At 35.3% G+C, this 19,609-nt stretch overlaps 1 protein-coding gene across 2 annotated transcripts in view; it reads right to left on the bottom strand.

Annotated features, from left to right (window-relative positions):
* Positions 1-4,933: 4,933 nt before the first annotated feature.
* The window catches only part of Mau2 (Mau2 sister chromatid cohesion factor), a 50,410-nt gene continuing 35,734 nt past the window's right edge, over positions 4,934-19,609 (bottom strand). For both annotated transcript variants that reach the window (XM_089086669.1, XM_089086670.1), the window contains exons 2-3: positions 9,230-10,707; positions 4,934-5,560 (exon numbers count right to left, since the gene is read on the bottom strand). In XM_089086669.1, coding sequence (XP_088942795.1) covers positions 5,226-5,560; positions 9,230-10,700 — 1,806 coding nt within the window. In that variant the 5' untranslated portion in view covers positions 10,701-10,707 and the 3' untranslated portion in view covers positions 4,934-5,225. The remainder of the gene's footprint in view (positions 5,561-9,229; positions 10,708-19,609) is intronic.

Here is a 19,609-nt window from a genome sequence, read left to right as displayed (position 1 = left end):
GCCGGAAGTTTGGACCCTCCCACCACAGCCCCCCTTTAACGTTGTCCGATTGGGCTGAATTTTAGAGGTTAAGCTTTCCTAGAGCCCGGAAGCTTATCCTCAAAATTTCAGCTCAATCCGATTACTCCTTCCCTGTTTTCAAAAAACCAAATATAGCCACTTAAAATTCATTTCTTTTTTTTCTTAGCCACGCCTACAGGCCACAGTTGGCAACGGATCCGGGTGAATGAGGACTCATTCGAAGTAGAATTCGACCTGTTAGGGCCTTTGATATTTTCAGACCGAAAAAATTATCCCCCGAATTTACATTTACGAAAAACCTCGTTTTCCTATAAAAGCCCATGTTAATTTTTCCCACCACAACCCTCCTTTAACGTTGTCTGATCGGGCTGAAATTTAGAGGATAAGCTTTCCTGGGACCTGGGAGCTTATCCTCGAAATTTCAGCTCAATCTGATCCCTCCTTCCCTGTTTTCCAAAAACCGAATATCGTTTGCTTGCGTCAAAAAAAGATTCACCTTACTAAAAAACAATTACAATTATGTCTCTTTAGTGCAGCGGTTGAGACTCCTGTTCAGGCGGAAAACCCGGGTTCGATTCACCGTTAAAGAAAATTTTTTATATACTGAATTTAAATTTTAAAAAAGAAACTCAGTTTCTTTTTTAAATTATTTGAAAAAAATTACGTTTTCTAAAGAGTTTATAGAGGCTGAGTTACAAGGTCGACCCTTAAAACACCCTGTCGAGAAAGAAAAGAATAATACACAATCATCTAACAGTTAGTCAAGCAATAGTAAGTAATAAACTGTACAAAAACGTGTAGAAATTATTTGAAAAAAAACTACGTTTTCTAAAGAGTTAAAGAGGCTGAGTTACAAGGTCGAACCTTAAAACGTACAGGGGATTAGAGGCACAGTTGAGGGCTGCCGCCCCCAAACCCCCGCTTTCGCAGCCTTTAAATAAAAAACAAAAAGTTTTTTAAACTGAAAGTAAGGAGCGACATTAAATCTTAAAACGAACAGAAATTATTCCGTATATGAAAGGGGCTGTGCCCTCCTCAACGCCTCGCTCTTTACGCTAAAGTTTTTATTGTTTAAAAAAAAGAGTTGTGAGAAAGTCAAACTTTAGCGTAAAGAGCGAGGCGTTGAGGAGGGCACAGCCCCTTTCATATACGGAATAATTTCTGTTCGTTTTAAGATTTAATGTCGCTCCTTACTTTCAGTTTAAAAAACTTTTTTTTATTTAAAGGCTGCGAAAGCGGGGGTTTGGGGCGGCAGCCCCCCAACTGTGCCTCCTAATCCCTGTACGTTTTAAGGTTCGACCTTGTAACTCAGCCTCTTTAACTCTTTAGAAAACGTAGTTTTTTTTTCAAATAATAGAGGAAGTACAAATCAGTGTTCTTCAGGACTCTACAGTCGGATTTTCCTCGTTCCGAAAAAAGGAAACACGGGTTGGCGCCCAGTATTACATTTATCTTGCCTAAACAAATTCTTGAACGTGACAACTTTCAAAGTAAAGAGCCAAGCCACAATATTATCTGCACTCCAGGAATAAAATTGGGCAGCGTCAATAGATCTGAAAGAGGCCTACTGGCACATCGGCATTCTCAAAAGTCATCGGAAGCACTTAAGGTTCACTTTCAAAAACTATGGCTCAACAAAGATTGGCTGAGCCAAGGCCTTCCTGTAAAACCCCCATCGTTTCCAAACGATATTCACCGACAGCTCAACTTACGGGTGGGGTGGCTATTTAGAGATCCCAAATCGGGAAACTTTAGGGATTTGGTCTCCAAAAGAGATACCTCTCCATATAAATTGCCTAGAGATGAGAGCTGTAACCAAACACGATCAAAGCCTTTACGGAGGAACTTGGAAACGAAATAGTAATGGTAGAGACAGACACGATGTAATTGTAGAGACAGTGATGATGTAATTCATTCTCTCGGAAAAGGACTCATAAATATGACGTCAATCATATTATTTTTCTTTTCATTAATAAGTTTCTTGTCTAATTTTGCCTGTATTATAGACACTAAAAACGATACAACCACTATTGAGGCAAGTATGACGTAAATATGCTTTTCGAATGTGCTCATAAATATGACGTCACTCACATCAATCTTTTTTTCCAAAATTAAGGCTCTTACCAAATTTTCTCAAACTTCTGACCTACAGATTGTTTTTTAAGGCCAGAAAATCCAAGGATACCAATTTTCCCAAAAAAATGTGCGGCCGTTTTCCAGAAGAAATACATAAATAAATACACAATTATTGCTAATTTAGACAGATAGTATATATCTTATCTCTTTAAACGAGCAATAGTTGTACATTTATTTATGTACACATAAATTCTTTCTCAAAAACGGTTTCATATTTCTTTGGAACATTGACATCCTAAGATTTTCTGGTTAAAAAAAAAGAAAAAATCTAGATAGGTCACGACTTTGAGAAAATTCTTAAAGTGCCGTAATTATTTAATTTTTTTTTTTGGGGGGGGGGGGGGGTCGTATGAGTGACGTCAAATCTCTGAGCATATTTCAATAGCATAAATACGCCACTTTTGCCTCAGGAGTGGTTGTATAATGTAATGAGTCAAGCGAAAGTGAAAAAAACCCTTGAAATATTCTATCAGTTTCTTAATCTGGCACGATAACTATAAAAAAAGGCAATTGCAAAAATTTCCCGTATGACCATTTAAATATTCAAACATTTTATTAGTCTAGCACGTTAATCTTTGTTTTTTTTTTCTCCAACCAAATCCTATAGAAAAAATTCTTGTGGAAAACTTGTTTGGGATCACTCAATCACAAACTAGAACTTATATTTTTCCTTATTATCGGTCAAAATCTATTGGCAGGCAGCCAAAAATGGGGCAACAAACATTTTTTCCGTGGTTTTCTCTATGCTGCTTTTTTTCCTTGGCCCCCCCCCCCCCCTTGACGGTGCCCATGGCCTCGTTAAGCCAAAAATGAGTAGAAATAAATTCAAATAATTTTCCAAGCGGAAAACTACCATAAATAAATGAACTGAACCCAAAACGAACAGATATAACAATAAATAACCTATTCAAACTCAAAATAGCAACAATTAGTATGAGTAGGACTAACAACCCCCACACCTCCTCAAGACCAGAAAGTGATTTGCACTTTACCGAAAACAAAATACATTTTAAATGTTTTCACTTTTTTGACTTCAACAAATAGAGAAGTATTAGGACCAGAATGAAAAGATATCAGAATATGTGTATCAAACTGACAATGTAAGGTTATTATTTTATTTCAAAGCAGTGCAAATTATTTTCTGGTCTGAAGAAGACATGGGTGTTGTCAGCCATACTCCTTTTAATTTTTGCTCGTTTCTGTTAGTTTTGGGTTTCATTTATTTGTTAATGGTGATTTGTGGTAGTTTTACACTTGGAAGATAAGAAAAACAAACTCGTAGAATTTGACAACGCTTTTGTCCGTAAAAACTTAAACAATTTAGAATGTGTTGGTTCCCAAAGCCAGCTATCCTTTCAAAGGATAGCCAAACCTTCTCAAACTTTTTGGTACCATATGTTTTAGCTTAATTTTGATGATTGTTTGCCAAAATTTTTTTCTTCTTTATTTTTTTTTTTTTAATTTGGCACCCGCTACTGCCCAAAATTGCAGAAGTTCATGTGGAAGTTTCTTCAACAGAAATGGATTTGTATTTTTTTTCTAAGTTTTTAAGACACCTCTGGAGTATAAATTCCTCTTTTTCCCGTTCCTTAGCACTTTACAATGAAACTTAAAAAACTCAAATAAAAGTTTCAAAGTTAGAAACCTTATTTTCCATAGGGGGAGGGTATTTTCCGGCAGGGTATTTTCCAAGGGGGTTACTTTCCGTGGCGGAGGAGAGGAGGTATTTTTTGTGGGGGGGGGATTTCCGGGGGGTTAAACAACCCCCCCCCCCCAATTCACTATATTTATTTATGTTATTTTACTGTGTTCATGGCCGTATATTTGGCTTTAAAATATACTTATTTATCTATCAATCTAATATGCAGAATAATTGTACCAGACACATTTTGCATACAGATCCGCTATGCTTACCTCCCCCCCCCCCTAATGTAAAAATCTATAGCCCAAATTTATTTCTAAAGTAACGAAGAAAATAACAAGAAACCTGTGTGTTCTCGAATTTTACACAGCGTAAACTTGAGTGAGTGGCGCACAATACACAAGTACCAAAATTCCTTCCCCCTACGGAAATTAAAAGAATAAAACTCAAATGAAATTCCCAATTTTGGAAAGCCTTATTTTCCACGAGGGGGGGGAGTTATTTATGCAAAGGAGTATTTTCCGGGGGGTATTCGCCGGGTGGGTAAACGCCGGCCACCATACAAAACAACAAAATATGGGATGTTTGAAGTCAGATTGGGTAGTACCATTGACGCAGGGGCTTCTGCATTGCAGAAACGGGTTATAATACCCGATGAATGAAGGTCTTCAACATTCCAATCATATTTTTGTATTATTGTTTTTAATTGTTAATGATAATAAAAAAAAAATATTACTGTTAAATGTTAAGCATACTATTCATAATTTGTCTTTTTATAATTTGGATATTCCCAAAATTTATAGGGAGGGGAAACCAAAAGCTTATATGCTCAGTGTTTTAAAACTAGGCAAACAAATTTCTCAAGAATTTTAAATCTTATGTTTCTAAAATTTTAAATCTTAAATCTTAAAATTTTAAATCTTAAAGAAAATTTTAAATCTTCTAAAAATTTTTAAATCTGATGTTTTATTAGATTTTGAAGAATAAATAGGTTGCGTTTGGGATGAGAAGGGATAGAAAAGTAACTGGGGACTCTGTTCCCCTCCGACACTTATCCAAAGGGTCTGCATAGTCCAGGTTCGGAATAAAGCTATTCCCAGCACAGTAAAGATCAAACAGATGAAAAAACTGGACTCAGTGAACTCACATTTTTCTATTTTGAAACTAAAATACACCAAACAAAAGTTTTTCCCAGACAAAACAGCCGTTTTTAAGCCTCAAAGACCATCTTTGCAGCCTGTCTGGACTCACCTCAAAAAATACATTAAAGATAAAATTAAAGTCAAAACTGTCGGAGTACTTGACGAAAAAAAATATTTCCCAGATAAAGCAACTGTTTTTACGGCCTCAAAGACCATCTTTTCAGCGTGTCTGAACTCACCATAAAAAGAATATTAAAGATAAAATTACGGCCTAAACTACATCACTAGATAGCACTGGTACTAGTCGAAGGTGTTGATATACTCGGTAGCCCTGCAGGAATAAATGAAGGGATTTGTTGATCAAGCCACTGTATCAAATTGTGCTCATTAAGAGTCTGTGCTGAACTCTGATCACCGAGAAGGAGTTGAGCATAATTTGCATGCATTTGATATGCCTCCGCCTCCCTTACTTGATCTCCCAACTGGCCATATAGCTCTTTCAAGATTAAAGATGCCCAAAGTTGAACATGGTTGTCAGGTATCTTTGAAGCTAGATGCATAGCTGGTGTTACCATGTTCATCGCTTCGCGGCCGTTTTGTAGAGCCAAAAATATGTGACCTTGAAAAATATGGTTTAATTAAAATACAATAAATGTCAAACCAAACAGAACAGGCTTGGAAATGATTTGTTAGCATTTTGTTGCTAGTGTAACTGTCTTAGACGAGCTATTACATACTAGTAATTAGACGTAAGTATGAAGAAAGTATTCAATCCTTCAAATGAGTTATTAAGACAATAACTTCAAAAATCAAGTCTATAAGCGACACGATAAGTGTAAGGGGGAGGGGGCAAAATAAACTTTGATATTAGTAGTATCGAGGGTCCCACAGAGGCCGAAAGTCTTCGCTGAATTCTATCAGTTTGAGAGTAGACTTTGAAAAGATTTGTTTTGGTTGTTACTTCTCCCCCGCCTTACTGCATGTTGCATACTCATTTTTCCATTTCCAAGAAGAATGTTTGTGCCTAACAACTTTTAACTTCCTTCTATAACATATTGTACATCTTGTATCTGATAATACGTGGATTCTTGAGCACCCAAAAATCAGGGACGTACAGAGGGAGAGGCAGCCTTCAGGGCCCACAAAAATCCTAAATTGTCTTTCGTTTTTGGATAATTGTATTTCAATATTACAAAATAAAATTTGTTTTTTCTTATTATTGAGCGCAGTTTCGAGATTATTTTATCACCCCCACCCCCATAAAAAATAATACAGCATACATGACTGAACACAATTCATGTAGGGCCACATTACACAAGTTAGAGGACAATGTGGGCCTATAGTAAATACATAATCTAAGGCTAGGCAGATAATTACTCCTTATAGCAATCGTGTTTAAGCTAAGAGTTGGTTTTTGACCAATCACGCAAGTTTAATTCTCAAGCAAACATCAAACCAGTGCTCTGTCAGCCATTATCTGGCTTATTTGAATTTGAATATTAATAAAATAATTTTAAAGTTCAATAATACGATCTTTTTAACCATATTTTTTTTTGGTTTATATATATGACATTTATCATCAAACAGATAACAAATATTTTACCACTTTTCATTATAAAAATAATTTACCTGTCTTTAATTGCTTCTTATTGATATTATTAAACAATTATTAATCTTAATATCTTTTGACGTCACATAAAACTACTACAGGTAATTCAAAATCGAGCAATGAGAAGACACGGAAATGGTTACATCGACAATCAAAGCTTGAAAATGCATCAGAAACACAGATATCTTTTTATTAAATTTATTAGATTCACATCATGTGAAAAAGCTAATATTCAATATGACATTTTCAAACCAAAATTCCTATTTCAACCACAAAATCCTTGTTTTTATGATAAATTTCAATTGATTCTGCCCCCTCCTTCAACTTTTAGGGGTTGTAGAACATACATAATTTCTTATGTTAGTTTTAAAAAGTATAGACTTAGTTATAGTATAGACCTTGTTAGTTTTAAAAAGTATAGACTTAGTTATAGACTTTGTTAGTTTTAAAAAGTATTCACTTAGGTATAAAATACCATTAATTTCAAACAAACATAAGTTGAATGATAAAACTCTAATTGAGTTATCACAGAAATATCAGCTGAAATTAAAGAAGAAAATATTAAAGACTGTTTATTGACGAATGATAATGAAAATTCTAAAATACTGATATATACTATTTACTTTTACTATAATACATTCTATTTTGTGTTTGTCTATCTTAGTGAATCCATGTTGGGGTAGCCTCTCATGCCACTCCTGTCCAGAATTTTTTTCCTTTTTTTTGGTTAACCAAGCTAATCTTTGTGGTTATTATGATTATGACGAGATTTTTTTTAGTCAATTTTTTCTACTTATAAATAAATTAAATAAAATAGCTTAAAAAAGAAAAAAAGGCTAAGAAAAAAAGTACCAAACTCAAGATATCAATATTATAATATCTTGACCCCTCAACAAAACTGCAATTTATTAATACCTGGCAGCTACGATTTTGCTTCTAATTGTTTCAAAAATTAAACTTATAAGGGCAGTATCATATTTTCATCAGTGTTGCCACGCAAAATCGCTAAAATAAATAAGCAAAACTAGTTCGTCGAACACTTTTCATCCCTACACATTCAAATGTCAACAATCTGTTGATTTCGAAAGATAATTATACCTTCAAAGGGAAGCTACACCTTTTAAAACCGTTTGGTTGCATAAATTTTCAGTTGTTCCCTCACCATTTTTTTTCTTTTTTTAATTCTGCACCCACTATTACAAAAACAACATAGCCTTTTTCATTAAAAGCTTAAGTTATGATACTTTCTAACTTTTACAATAACGGATGATTGTGTAAGTTTTTGCTTAACCAATCCAAACAATGAGATTTCATTTTTACAGTCTATGTTTTTTAAGGGATATGCTCTCTGAGCAAGCTTTTGCTATATTACCAGTCTATCATATATATTACCATATAATTTACCATATAGTGCCAATTTAAACAGCCAGGATTCATTTACACTGTTCTTAGGACTTTAGTATATCAAAGTGTTCTTTAAGTATTTTCTAGAAGGGTAAAAAGGCTTTCAAAGAGAGAGCATTGAATTGGTGCTTAAGGTGACATCACCAATGACAGAAAAAGAAATTCGTTACAGAATAAGTGGCTGATAGTAGTTAAGACCTTCATAACAGCAACGTTTTCAGAACACGTATTTCAACTCGTTTTTTTCCACATTTAATTCAATTCAAAATATGTATTAGATTTTGGAATGGACAAATGACATGACTTTATATAGAAGCCTAAAAGATGTAAAAGCCTAGGTAGAACCAAATTCTAAAATATTCTAAAATATCTAAGACAAGTCTAATAATAATTGCATCATTATTATATTAATTACAATATGTTAATATATTATAATTACAACGTTTCATATGTGCATCTGAATGGTTTTCTTTCCAACCTGAACCAATTTGCAGAAAAAAATAGGCATCTGAATGAACACTTAAGGACACAACAAACCTTGTTCTGCTTAGTGTTTGTAAAAAAAAAAAAAAACTGTATTGTATCGGATTAGCGAAGCTTCTTGACTAAAAATGTCCTTCTGTGGGCCCTGCAGTGTATTGCTACAACTAGGTTCGAACTCTGGATTCCATATTACCAAGCTGAGATCGACCCCACTATGCAACTGAAAGTTTGCTAAAAAAAAAAAGAACAGATGTTATTAGACAATCTGCATAAAATTGCCAAGAAATTCTGCCAAATCTAGGATTGGGGGTGAGCGGCAGTCCACAGGCCCCCTACATATGTGCCTGGGGAGAGAAATCGAATATAGGAGAATGTGAAAGGGAAGAGCCAAGAAATAGCCTAGCAGAAATAATTTTGAAAATTATTTTAAGTAAACAGCTTGCTTAATCAAGGATTGCCATTAATATCTGAATTGACCATAACCTTGCTTTCAGGCCACCCACATCCAACACGGAATTCAACAGGGGTTGTGCAGATTATTGTTTTGAGTGTCGTATTCAACACGGGCGAATGTCTCCTCAGAACCCGTGTTCAACCATGCTACTAACGGCGCGTTATAATTTTGAGGAACCTGTGTCTAACACGCTTGAGACCCAAAAAATTAAAACGCTTTAAAGTTTTGCTGGGTTGAACACAGAGAACCTAAAAACAATTTTTGTCGAAGCCACTTCAAACCCAATGCCCGAAAACAACTCACAATTCACTAGGCGATTATAAATGATAATTACTCACCCAAAAGGACAAGTGAACAAGACGTTAGACGATTCAGGTCTTCTGTATTTGCCATTTTTAAAGTCTCTCTAAGACAGCGTTTAGCATCATTCAATTTCCCTTGGAAGAAGCACTGCATTCCTTGCACAAAGTATGATGCTGCTTTTAGGCTAAAACTTTGCGACGGTAAATTTTCGGGATTTGTCAACTCTGCACATCGAACGTAATCTTCGTTCCGTCTCATTCTTAAATAGAGAATCCCCAAATTTAAACGCGTGAATGTAGCAAGCTCAGGGTCTTGTGTAGCTTGAAGGGACGCGAGAAACTGCGCTTCTGCATAATCTAGCGCATCCATACTCATGGCATATAAGCCTATAAGGGTTCTCACTTGAGCTATACTTACTGGATATAATCTGGGGGTACTACGACACAAGCTCAAAGCTTGGCCTATCTCTTTAATAGCCTCAGTACGCTGTCCCATCACAAGATGACAAAGACTCTGATGTTCTAGCAGCAGATACTGCAAGAAGGGCATTAACAAAGAGCTAGAAGAACTAACCCGATTCTGTATCTGAGATAACGCTTTTTCTGCATACTTTAAACCTTTGTCCATAAAACCGGAATGCATACTATGCTTTACTGATACAACATATACAATTATACACAGTTGCTCACGAGATAGCCAAAGAAACTGGTCTGCTGGTTGTGAAGCCATGCACCACTCCTCATCGCTAGGATATCCAGGTTGTGATATTGTTTGGACACTCTGCTGGAGTTGTTTCAAAAACGGTTTCACTGTCTTCACTTGACCACAGCTGAGTAAATGACAAACTTGAAGCACTAACATGAACAATTTAACATGCTCTCTTTGATGCTGTGTCCCCTGCCATGATTCAACAATTTGATTGGCTTGGGCTAGCAAAGGCAACGCCTCCTGTGTTTTCTTTACAGATAGCAAAAGCATAGCACGAGATAGTATAAATAGCGTCCCCACATATTGTGCCTTTGCCATATTCAGTGCAAATTCAGCTCCAAATTGTAACAGAGAAGATGCAGAATTTAAATCTCTTTCAATTGCATGAATTTGAGCAAGTTGAAATAGAAAACGACAATGCCAACTAGGACTATGATGTGATATTTCAATTGCACGCCGAAGTAAAGGTTTAGCACATTGCATTTGCATATTCTGCTCACAATAAAGTTCAGCTAGAATAGTAGCTATTTCAAATTTGACATCATCAAATGAAGCAATATTCTGTGAAAGTCGCCAGGCTTGTTCCAAATGATTTCTAGCTAAATCAATGTTCTTAGTATGATAAAATAATATTGTACCAAGTTGGAGATGAGTACGGGTCTCCACTCGAACTGGTGGTTTGAAGTGAAAAATGGCTTGTAAGCATTGTATACACTGTTTAAAACAAGGAGGTTTGGATGTTCGAAACTGTTCAGCTAATCCAAGAAGACTAATATACCACGAATCCTGAATACTCATCTTATAACTAGAAAAGAAACAGAATTATTAAATAAAATCATTAAACTGAGTTAAGTTTTTTACACCCTTGTGTGACGTCATACATTAGGTAACATGACTTCATACCAAATTACTTGGTGCGATAAATTACATTGTGCCAAGTTGGAGGTGAAAATGGGTCTCCACTCAAACTGGTAGTTTAAAGTGAAATGTGGCTTGTAAGAACGGTATACATTGTTTAAAACAGGGTGGTTTGGATGTTCACTTCAGCTAATCCAAGATAACTATGTACCATGAATCCTGAATGTACCATGAACCACCCATTACTCTTTTGTCTATGTTGCACTATTTATACAAAAGAAAAACATTTTTTTTTCTATTCAAGTGCTGGGTAGTTAATTAGGGTAGGACTTGTTAATTAAAGAAAACACAGTTAAGAAGTTTATTGAATGTAAGGTTTTAGAAAACCAGTTTCATAGCCACAGAGACAAGTGACAGGTGACAGAACATATTGAAGTTGTATAATTTGGGCTATATGTTTGTACACTAGGGGGTGGTAAAATTAGGGGGACTGTCCAATTAATCTCTCCACTAAAAAGGAAATGAAATTACTCAAAGGAAAAACATGAAAGCATAGTCTACAAAAGAGATATTATTTGAAAAAATTAACTGCTACATGATAAAAACTTCTAATGGTACTCATAAAAATAAGAGTTGACACCAAAATTCTGACATTCTTAAAAATTTAGGATGGTTAAATGCAGAGGTGAATGTATATTCTTGTGCACTGTTTCAGTTTTCTATCCCTTCTAAAACAAGCTACTTGTTATCTTTTCTTCCACATTCTCATTCTCCATCCCCTAAACTTAAACGTAAAAGAAAACTATTAAAAATTTGTTTATGAAAGGTCCACTCTGAGTCCACATTGAAAATTCTTTTTAGGTCCACCCTTATGCCTTTACTTGAGGAACGAGTATAGTTAATTTAAACCTCCACCAAATACTTGGGCATTTTTAACCTTATATTGACAAATGGGGTGAAAAGTGAGGAGCACTACTGAGTTTGGAATAACTGAGGTGGAACTAAGCCATGAAGGGACCTGTTTTCTCAGTGAATCAAACAGTTCGTGGTAACGAAATGAACTAAGGAGCGACCCGGCTCAATAGACACCGAAACTCTAAAAAACGGAATTTTGATACCAATAGATACATCAGAAGAATCAGGTTTTTATGCTGATTTCAAAAATATAAGTTTCATCAAGTTTAGTCTTGCCCATTAAAAGTAACGCGCCAGAGAAGATTTACCTTATTTTGAAAAAAAGGAAAGAACACCCCTAAAACTTGACTTAACTTTAATGAAAAACCAACCATGAGATTAAGCATGTCAGAGAACTGTACTGTGAAGGTTTTAAGCACCTATCGACAAAATGTGGAATTTTGTATTTTTTGCCAGAAGAAAGATCACGGGTGCGTGTTTGTTTGTTTTTTTTTCTTTTTTTTTTCTTTATTTTCCCAGGGGTGATCGTATCGATCCAGTAGTCCTAGAATATCATGAGAGGGCTCATTCAAACGGAAATTAAAAGTTCTAGTGCCCTTTTCAAGTGACCCAAAAAATTGGAGGGCAACTTGGCCCCCTCCCAGGCTCATTTTTTTCCCGAAGTCACCCAATCAAAATTTTGAGATAGCCATGTTGTTCATCATAGTCGAAAACCTAATTAATATGTCTTTCAGGATGATTTAATCCCCCACTGTTCCCGGGGGAAGGGCTGCAAGTTATAAACTTTGCCCATTGTTTACATATAGTATTGGTTAATGGGAAGTATACAGGCGTCTTCAGGAGGATTTTTTTTTCTAGTGGGGGCCGGGGTCAGAGTAGGGGTTACGGGGGAGGATCTTTCTATGGAGGATATGTCCCTGGGGGAAGGGGCATTTCTATTAAGCGGCGCCAGATTTCCCAGCATTATTTAAAAAACGATCAGAAATTAAATAAAAAAAACCGTTTTTTTTTCAACTCTAAGTAAGAAGAACATTAAAACTTAAAACCAACAGAAATTATTACGAATATGAGGGGGTCCACCCCCTTGTCAATACCTCACTCTTTACGCCAAATTTTTTATAGTACTTTCAAAAGAGCTATCTAATCTAATTAACCGGCCTTTGTGATTCAGGGGTTTGTTATTCGAACAAAGTTCGAACTTTAGCGTAAAGGGCGAGGTATTGACTAGGCAGCGAACTCCCTAATATACGTAATAAAAATATACGAATATACAAATTCGTTACGTAAGTTAATTCGTAAGTTACGTCAGAACAAAATTTCGTTTTAATTATTCATGTACGGTGAGCCTAAATCAAAGCTGCATTAATTCAAAAACGTTCAGAAATCTACTACAAAAACAAGTTCTTTTTTAACTGCAAGTAAGGAGCAATATTAAAACTAAAGACGAAACTATATTATTCTGTGTATTAAATGCACTGCCCCCTTCTCAATGTCGTGCTCTTTACGATAAAGTTTGACTCTGTCTCACAACTTAATTTTTTTAGACAATACAAAACATTAGCGTAAAGAGCGAGGCGTTGAGGACGGGACGGCCCCTTTCATATACGGAGTAATTTCTGTTCGTTTTAAGTTTTATTGTCGCTCCTTACTTTCAGTTTAAAACATTTGTTTTTTTTAGTTAATCTCTAGATTAAGATTGAGGGAAAGGATACAGGGGGCAGAATTTGGTCTTATTCATGTCAATGGCCACCATCATAAGAAGGCCCTAAACTTGACCACTCAGAATACTGCCTCATCAGATGGTAAATAATCTTCTATGCACCCAATAAACACTAAATGGCAAACCAAAGAGGATGTCTTAAGGTGTGCATTAGAAGTCTCTCTGAGGCGTCGCCAGTAGGAGAAGGGGTGCCAGCCCTGGACGTACAACTAGAAGAACAAGACCACACCCTCTTTCTAAACCAATCATAGAGCTAGAAATACTAACGGGAGTGACATCATCAGACTCCCTAGAATTTCAGCATTGGATTTTACGTAATTTCTTTGCCGTAATCAAAGTACCGTATAATGTGTCATGTCACAATTTGCCCATGTGACTTATATTGATCGCGCCTCGAGGCTAAGATAATAGTTCGTTTCAAAGCATTATGGAGCAAACATCAGATAGAATGGATGATTTAGATGTTATTATAACGCAAATTTATAACATAAGTTCTATTTATTAATAATTAATTGAGATACTTGTATGGTAAATTTTTACCAAATCATATTATTGTCTTACGAATAAAGTGGATATACCACTCGATGCCTTTTTTATGATCTTTCCGAATATAATAATCATTTTTTGTCGGAAATGAATTTTAGCCCCCACCCTTACATATACCAATTCAGGGTATATATTTGCACATTAGGGTGAAGGGGTTGCACGAAGCAAATATTAATTGTAACCCAGCTAGGATTTTTTCTCTGAAGACATTAATTTATTTCTACTTGGCTAGGTTTTGAACATGTCGTTTGGTGTAAATTTTAGGCCTATATGCTAAGGGTGTGTTATTAAGCTTATATATCTAATTTTAAGCCCGTATACTGGAACTGTGTTATCAAATCTTTATATCTAAATACCCCTTGTTCCTAGAGCTTATAACATTTTGAAAGTTATACATAATTTCTATAATATCTACATGATTTTATGCTATATTATGGCTTCTTTTTTTTGTCTCAGAAAACATGTTACTTATGCATTATATAACACACGAAAGAAGTCAAGTTTGGTCAATGCTAATGAAATAAAATAGGATGTAAATATAATAGTTTAGAAACAAATTTGGGCTATATATTTCCACATTAGGGGGTATAGCATAGCATATAATAAATACGTAACCAAAGCTAGCTACATCCTCTCCCCCCCCCCCACCAAAAAAGGGGGGTGTCTAAGAGATGTACCTAGGTTTGGTTTTTCACTACACTTGGTATGCTTTTTTCTCTACATGAAAGAAACTATAATTTAATTTCTTTTTAAGGATGATTTTGAAGAATATGTCCCTCCCGCCATCAAAGAGGCTCGAAGTGAGGACGAAAACCACTCACGTCCTACAGTAATTAAATACATCGGACCTGCGACGGCATATATGCAAGAAGAAAGCAAATTGCCAAGGAATACGATGGCATTGCAAGGAACGAATAAAGTGAGTTTAAAATTTTATCTATATTTTCACTAATGATTTTTCTCCCAATGGGAATAGTCAATTTGAAGGACAAGGATTGTATCTTTTTCATTTCTACTTTCAAATGTGGATGTCAAGTTGCGTTATAAAGGCTTCGAAATAATTCCAAAATAATACATGTTCTAATTTACGTAATATTTGTTGTCAACTTTCAATTACGGCTCGCCTGGATTTGGGACACTCGATAAGACATGCGACATCCCATATATCAGCATTAATGGTTCCCCTATCGCACATTCCAGAAGCCAAAAATTATGGAAATAACAAACTCGCATTAACGGATGTGATATTTTGGGGCTATTAGTTTTCTTGGCTATTAGTAAAATACAAAATAAACAGAATGACCAAAAAGGCCAAAATGACCAAAGAACGTCCAGCATCCGAGGAGGTACTCGTCATAATTTCAATCGTACCGAGTCCTTATTGTCAATTCGCTTTACATGTGGTACTCTTTATTACCATGTAGTAAGATTAGAGGCATAAGGATGTCATTGGCCCAGGGATGTTAATTTCAGGGGGGGGGGTGAAAAATAGGGTGGTTTATACATATTGAAAAGAATCTACATATTGAACAAAACAAACATATTGAAAAGAATCATATATATATATATATATATATATATATATATATATATATATATATATATATATATATATATATATATATATATATATATATATATATATATATATATATATATATATATATATATATATATATATATATATATATATATATATATATATATATATATATATATATATATATAATAATGGTGGCGTATTGGTCTTGATTTATATCATTTGTTTATAGATGAATAATCAAGAGGCAGTTTTGGAAATGTTGAAATCGTTGCAGAACAAAGTGAAAAACACGAAGTCACAAATTGCTGTTCTACATAAGGATGGAACATCCCTTTCTGAACGTAACCATACCTCCACCTCTAATAAGGGTGAGGACCCCTTAGCTTGATGGTCAAGAGAAGAGATACTGTCTTGAAATCAATTCCTGACCTGGCTCTACAGATTAGAAATGAATTGAGATCATCATCTCTAGGAAGTGAGTTCCTGTTTTCCGCCAACTTTAAGGATCTAGCTCACAGAATGAGGTGGTATAGAGTTGAAAGCAGACAGTTTACCAACCCTTCAACATCGTTGTTTAAACGGCCGGTAAAGAGACAATATGAACTACAACGGGACCCATTGAAACTCAAACATATTGAACAAACAACAAAACAAGTTTTCAGCTAATCCAAGATAACTATGTACCATGAATCCTGAATACCCATCTCTCAACTAAAAAGGAAATGGAATTATTCAAAGGAAAAACATAAAACTGAGTAAACTTTGATGAAAGCATAGTCTACAAAAGAGATATTATTGGAAAAACTTAAATGCCACAGGATGAAAATTTCTAATGGTACTCATAAAAAAAAGAGTTGACACCAAAATTCTGACATTCTTAAAAATTTAGGATGGTTTAATGCAGAGGTGAATGTATATTCTTGTGCACTGTTTCAGTTTTCTATCCCTTCTAGAACAAGCTACTTGTTCATCTTTTCTTCCAGTCTCATTCTCCATCCCCTAAACTTAAACGTAAAAGAAAACTATTAAAAAGTTGTTTACGAAAGGTCCACTCTGAGTCCACATTGAAAATTGTTTTAAGTCCACCCTTATGCCCTTACTTGAGGAACGAGTATAATTAATTTAAACCTCCCCCAAATACTTGGGCATTTTTAACCTTATATTGACCAATGGAGTGAAAAGTGAGGAACACTACTGAGTTTGGAATAACTGAGGAGGAAGTAAGCCATGAAGGGACCTGTTTTATCAGTGAATCAAACAGTTCGTGGTAACGAACTGCAAGTAAGGAGCGACCCGGCTCAATAGTAACCGAAACTCTAAAAAACGAAATTTTGGTACCAATAGATACATCAGAAGAATCAGATTTTTATGCTGATTTCTAACATATAAGTTTCATCAAGTTTAGTATTACCCATCAAAAGTTAAGCGCCTGGGAAAATTTGCCTTATGTTCGAAAAAAGGGGGAAACAACCCCCAAAAGTCATAGAACTTTAATGAAAATCACACCACCAGGTTCAGCGTATCAGAGAACCCTACTATAGAAGTTTCAAGCTCCTATCTATAAAAATGTGGAATTTTGTATTTTTTTTGCCAGGAGAAAGATCACGGATGCGTGTTTATTTGTTTTTTTTTCTTTTTTTTTTATTTTTCCATTGGTGATCGTATCGATCCAGTAGTCCTACAATATCGTGAGAGGGCTCATTCGAAGGGGATTGAAAGTTCTAGTGCCCTTTTTTAAGTAACCTAAAAATTGGAGGGCAACTGGGCCCACTCCCAGGCTCATTTTTCTCCCGAAGTCACTCAATTAAAATTTTGAGATAGCCATTTTGTTTAGCATAGTCGAAAATCTAATAAATATGTCTTTGAGGATGACTTAATCCCCTACTGTTCCCGAGGGAAGGGCTGCAAGTTATAAACTTTGCCCATTGTTTACATATACTATTGGTTATTGGGAAGTATACAGGCGTTTACAGGAGGAATTTTTTTCTTGTGGGGGCCGGGGTCAGAGTAGGGGTTACGGGGGAGGATCTTTCTATGGAGGATATTTCCTTGGGGGAAGGGATATTTCTATGAAGCGGGCGCCAGATTTCCAAGCATTATTTAAAAAACGATCAGAAATTAAATAAAAAAACAAGTTTTTTTTCAACTGAAAGTAAGAAGCAACATTGACACTTAAAACAAACAGAAATTATTACGAATATGAGGACGTTCGCCCCCTAATCAATAACTCGCTATTTACGCTAAAGTTTTTTTTAGTATTTTCAACAGAGCTATCTATTCTAATTAAATGGCCTTTGTGGTTGAGGGGTTTGTGATTCGAACAAAATTCGAACTTTAGCGTAAAGAGCGAGGTATTGACTAGGCAGCGAACTCCCTAATATAGGTAATAAAAACATACGAATAATAGAAATTCGTTACGTAAGTTAATTCGTAAATTACGTCAGAACAAAATTTGAGAAATCCAATTAGCCAAAGAAAGGAAAATTAATACGCAAATTTCGTTTTAATTATTCATGTACGGTGAGCCACAATCAAAACTGCATTAATTCAAAAACGTTCAGAAATTAAATAAAAAAACAAGTTTTTTTTAACTCAAAGTAAAGAGCAACATCAAAACTTAAAACGAACAGAAATTATTCAGTATCTGAAAGGGGCTGTCCCCTCCTCAACGCCTCGCTCTTTGCGCTAAAGTTTCACTCTTTCTCACAACTCTGTTTTTCAAAACAATAAAAAATTTTAGCGTAAAGAGCGAGGTGTTGTAGAGGGGACAGCCCCTTTCATATAAGGAATAATTTCTGTTCGTTTTAAGTTTTAATGTCACTCCTTACTTTCAGTTTAAAAAATTTGTTTTTTTTAGTTAATCTCTAGATTAAGATTGAGGGAAAGAATGCAGGGGACAGAACTTGGTCTTATTCATGTCAGTGGCCACCATCATAAGAAGGCCCTAAACTTGACCACTCAGAATACTGCCTCATCAGATGGTAAATAATCTTCTATGCACCCAATAAACACTAAATGGCAAACCAAAGGGGATGTCTTAAGGTGCACGTTAGAAGTCTCTCTGAGGCGTCGCCAGTAGGAGAAGGGGTGCCAGCCCTGGACGTACAACTGGACGAACCAGACCACACCCTCTTTCTAAACCAATCACAGAGCTAGAAATACTAACGGGAGTGACATCATCAGACTCCCTGGAATTTCAGCACTGAGTTTCACGTAATTTCTTTGCCGTAATCATCTACCGTATTATCTGTCATGTCACAATTTGTCGATGGGACTTATATTGATCGCACCTCGAGGCTAAGGTAACAGTTCGTTTCAAAGCATTATGGAGGAAACATCAGACAGGATGGATGATTTAGATGTTATTGCAACGCAAATTTATGACGTAAGTCCTGGTTATAAATAATTAATTGAAATATTTACATGATAAATTCTTACCAAGTCATATTATTGTCTTACGAATAAAGTGGATATACCACTCGATGCCTTTTTTATGCTCTTTCCGAATATAACAATCATTTTTTGTCGGAAATGAATTTTAGCCCCCTGACCCCTATATATACTAATTCAGGGTATATATTTGCACTTTAGGGGGATGGGGTTGCATGAAGCAAATATTAATTGTAACCCAGCTAGCATTTTTTCTCTAAAGACATTAATTCATTTCTACTTGGCTAGCTTTTTAAAATGTCGTTTGGTATAAATTTTAGGCATATATGATGAGGGTGTGTTATCAAGCTTATATATATATCTAATTTTAAGCCTGTATGCCGGAACTGTGTTATCAAACCTTTATATCTAAATACCTCTTGTTTCTAGAGCTTATAAAATTTTGAAAGTTATACATAATTTCTATAATATCTACATGATTTTATGCTATATTATGCCTTTTTTTGTCTCATAAAATATTGTACTTATGCATTATATAACACACAAAAGAAGTCACGTTTGGTTAATGCTAATGAAATAAAATAGGATGAAAATATAATAGTTTAGAAACAAGTTTTAGCTATATATTTGCACATTAGGGGGTATAGCATAGCATATAATAGATACGTAACCAAACCTAGCTACATCCTCCTCCCCCCTCCCCCCCCCACGAAAAAAAAGGGGGTGTATAATAGA

Source organism: Artemia sp. Qi Xiang Cuo, chromosome 3 (genome assembly GCF_049724085.1).
Source record: "Artemia sp. Qi Xiang Cuo chromosome 3, ASM4972408v1, whole genome shotgun sequence".
Lineage (NCBI taxonomy): Eukaryota > Metazoa > Arthropoda > Branchiopoda > Anostraca > Artemiidae > Artemia > Artemia sp. Qi Xiang Cuo.
The sequence above is the reverse complement of the archived record's forward strand: the minus strand, read 5'-3'. Positions and strand labels throughout refer to the sequence as shown.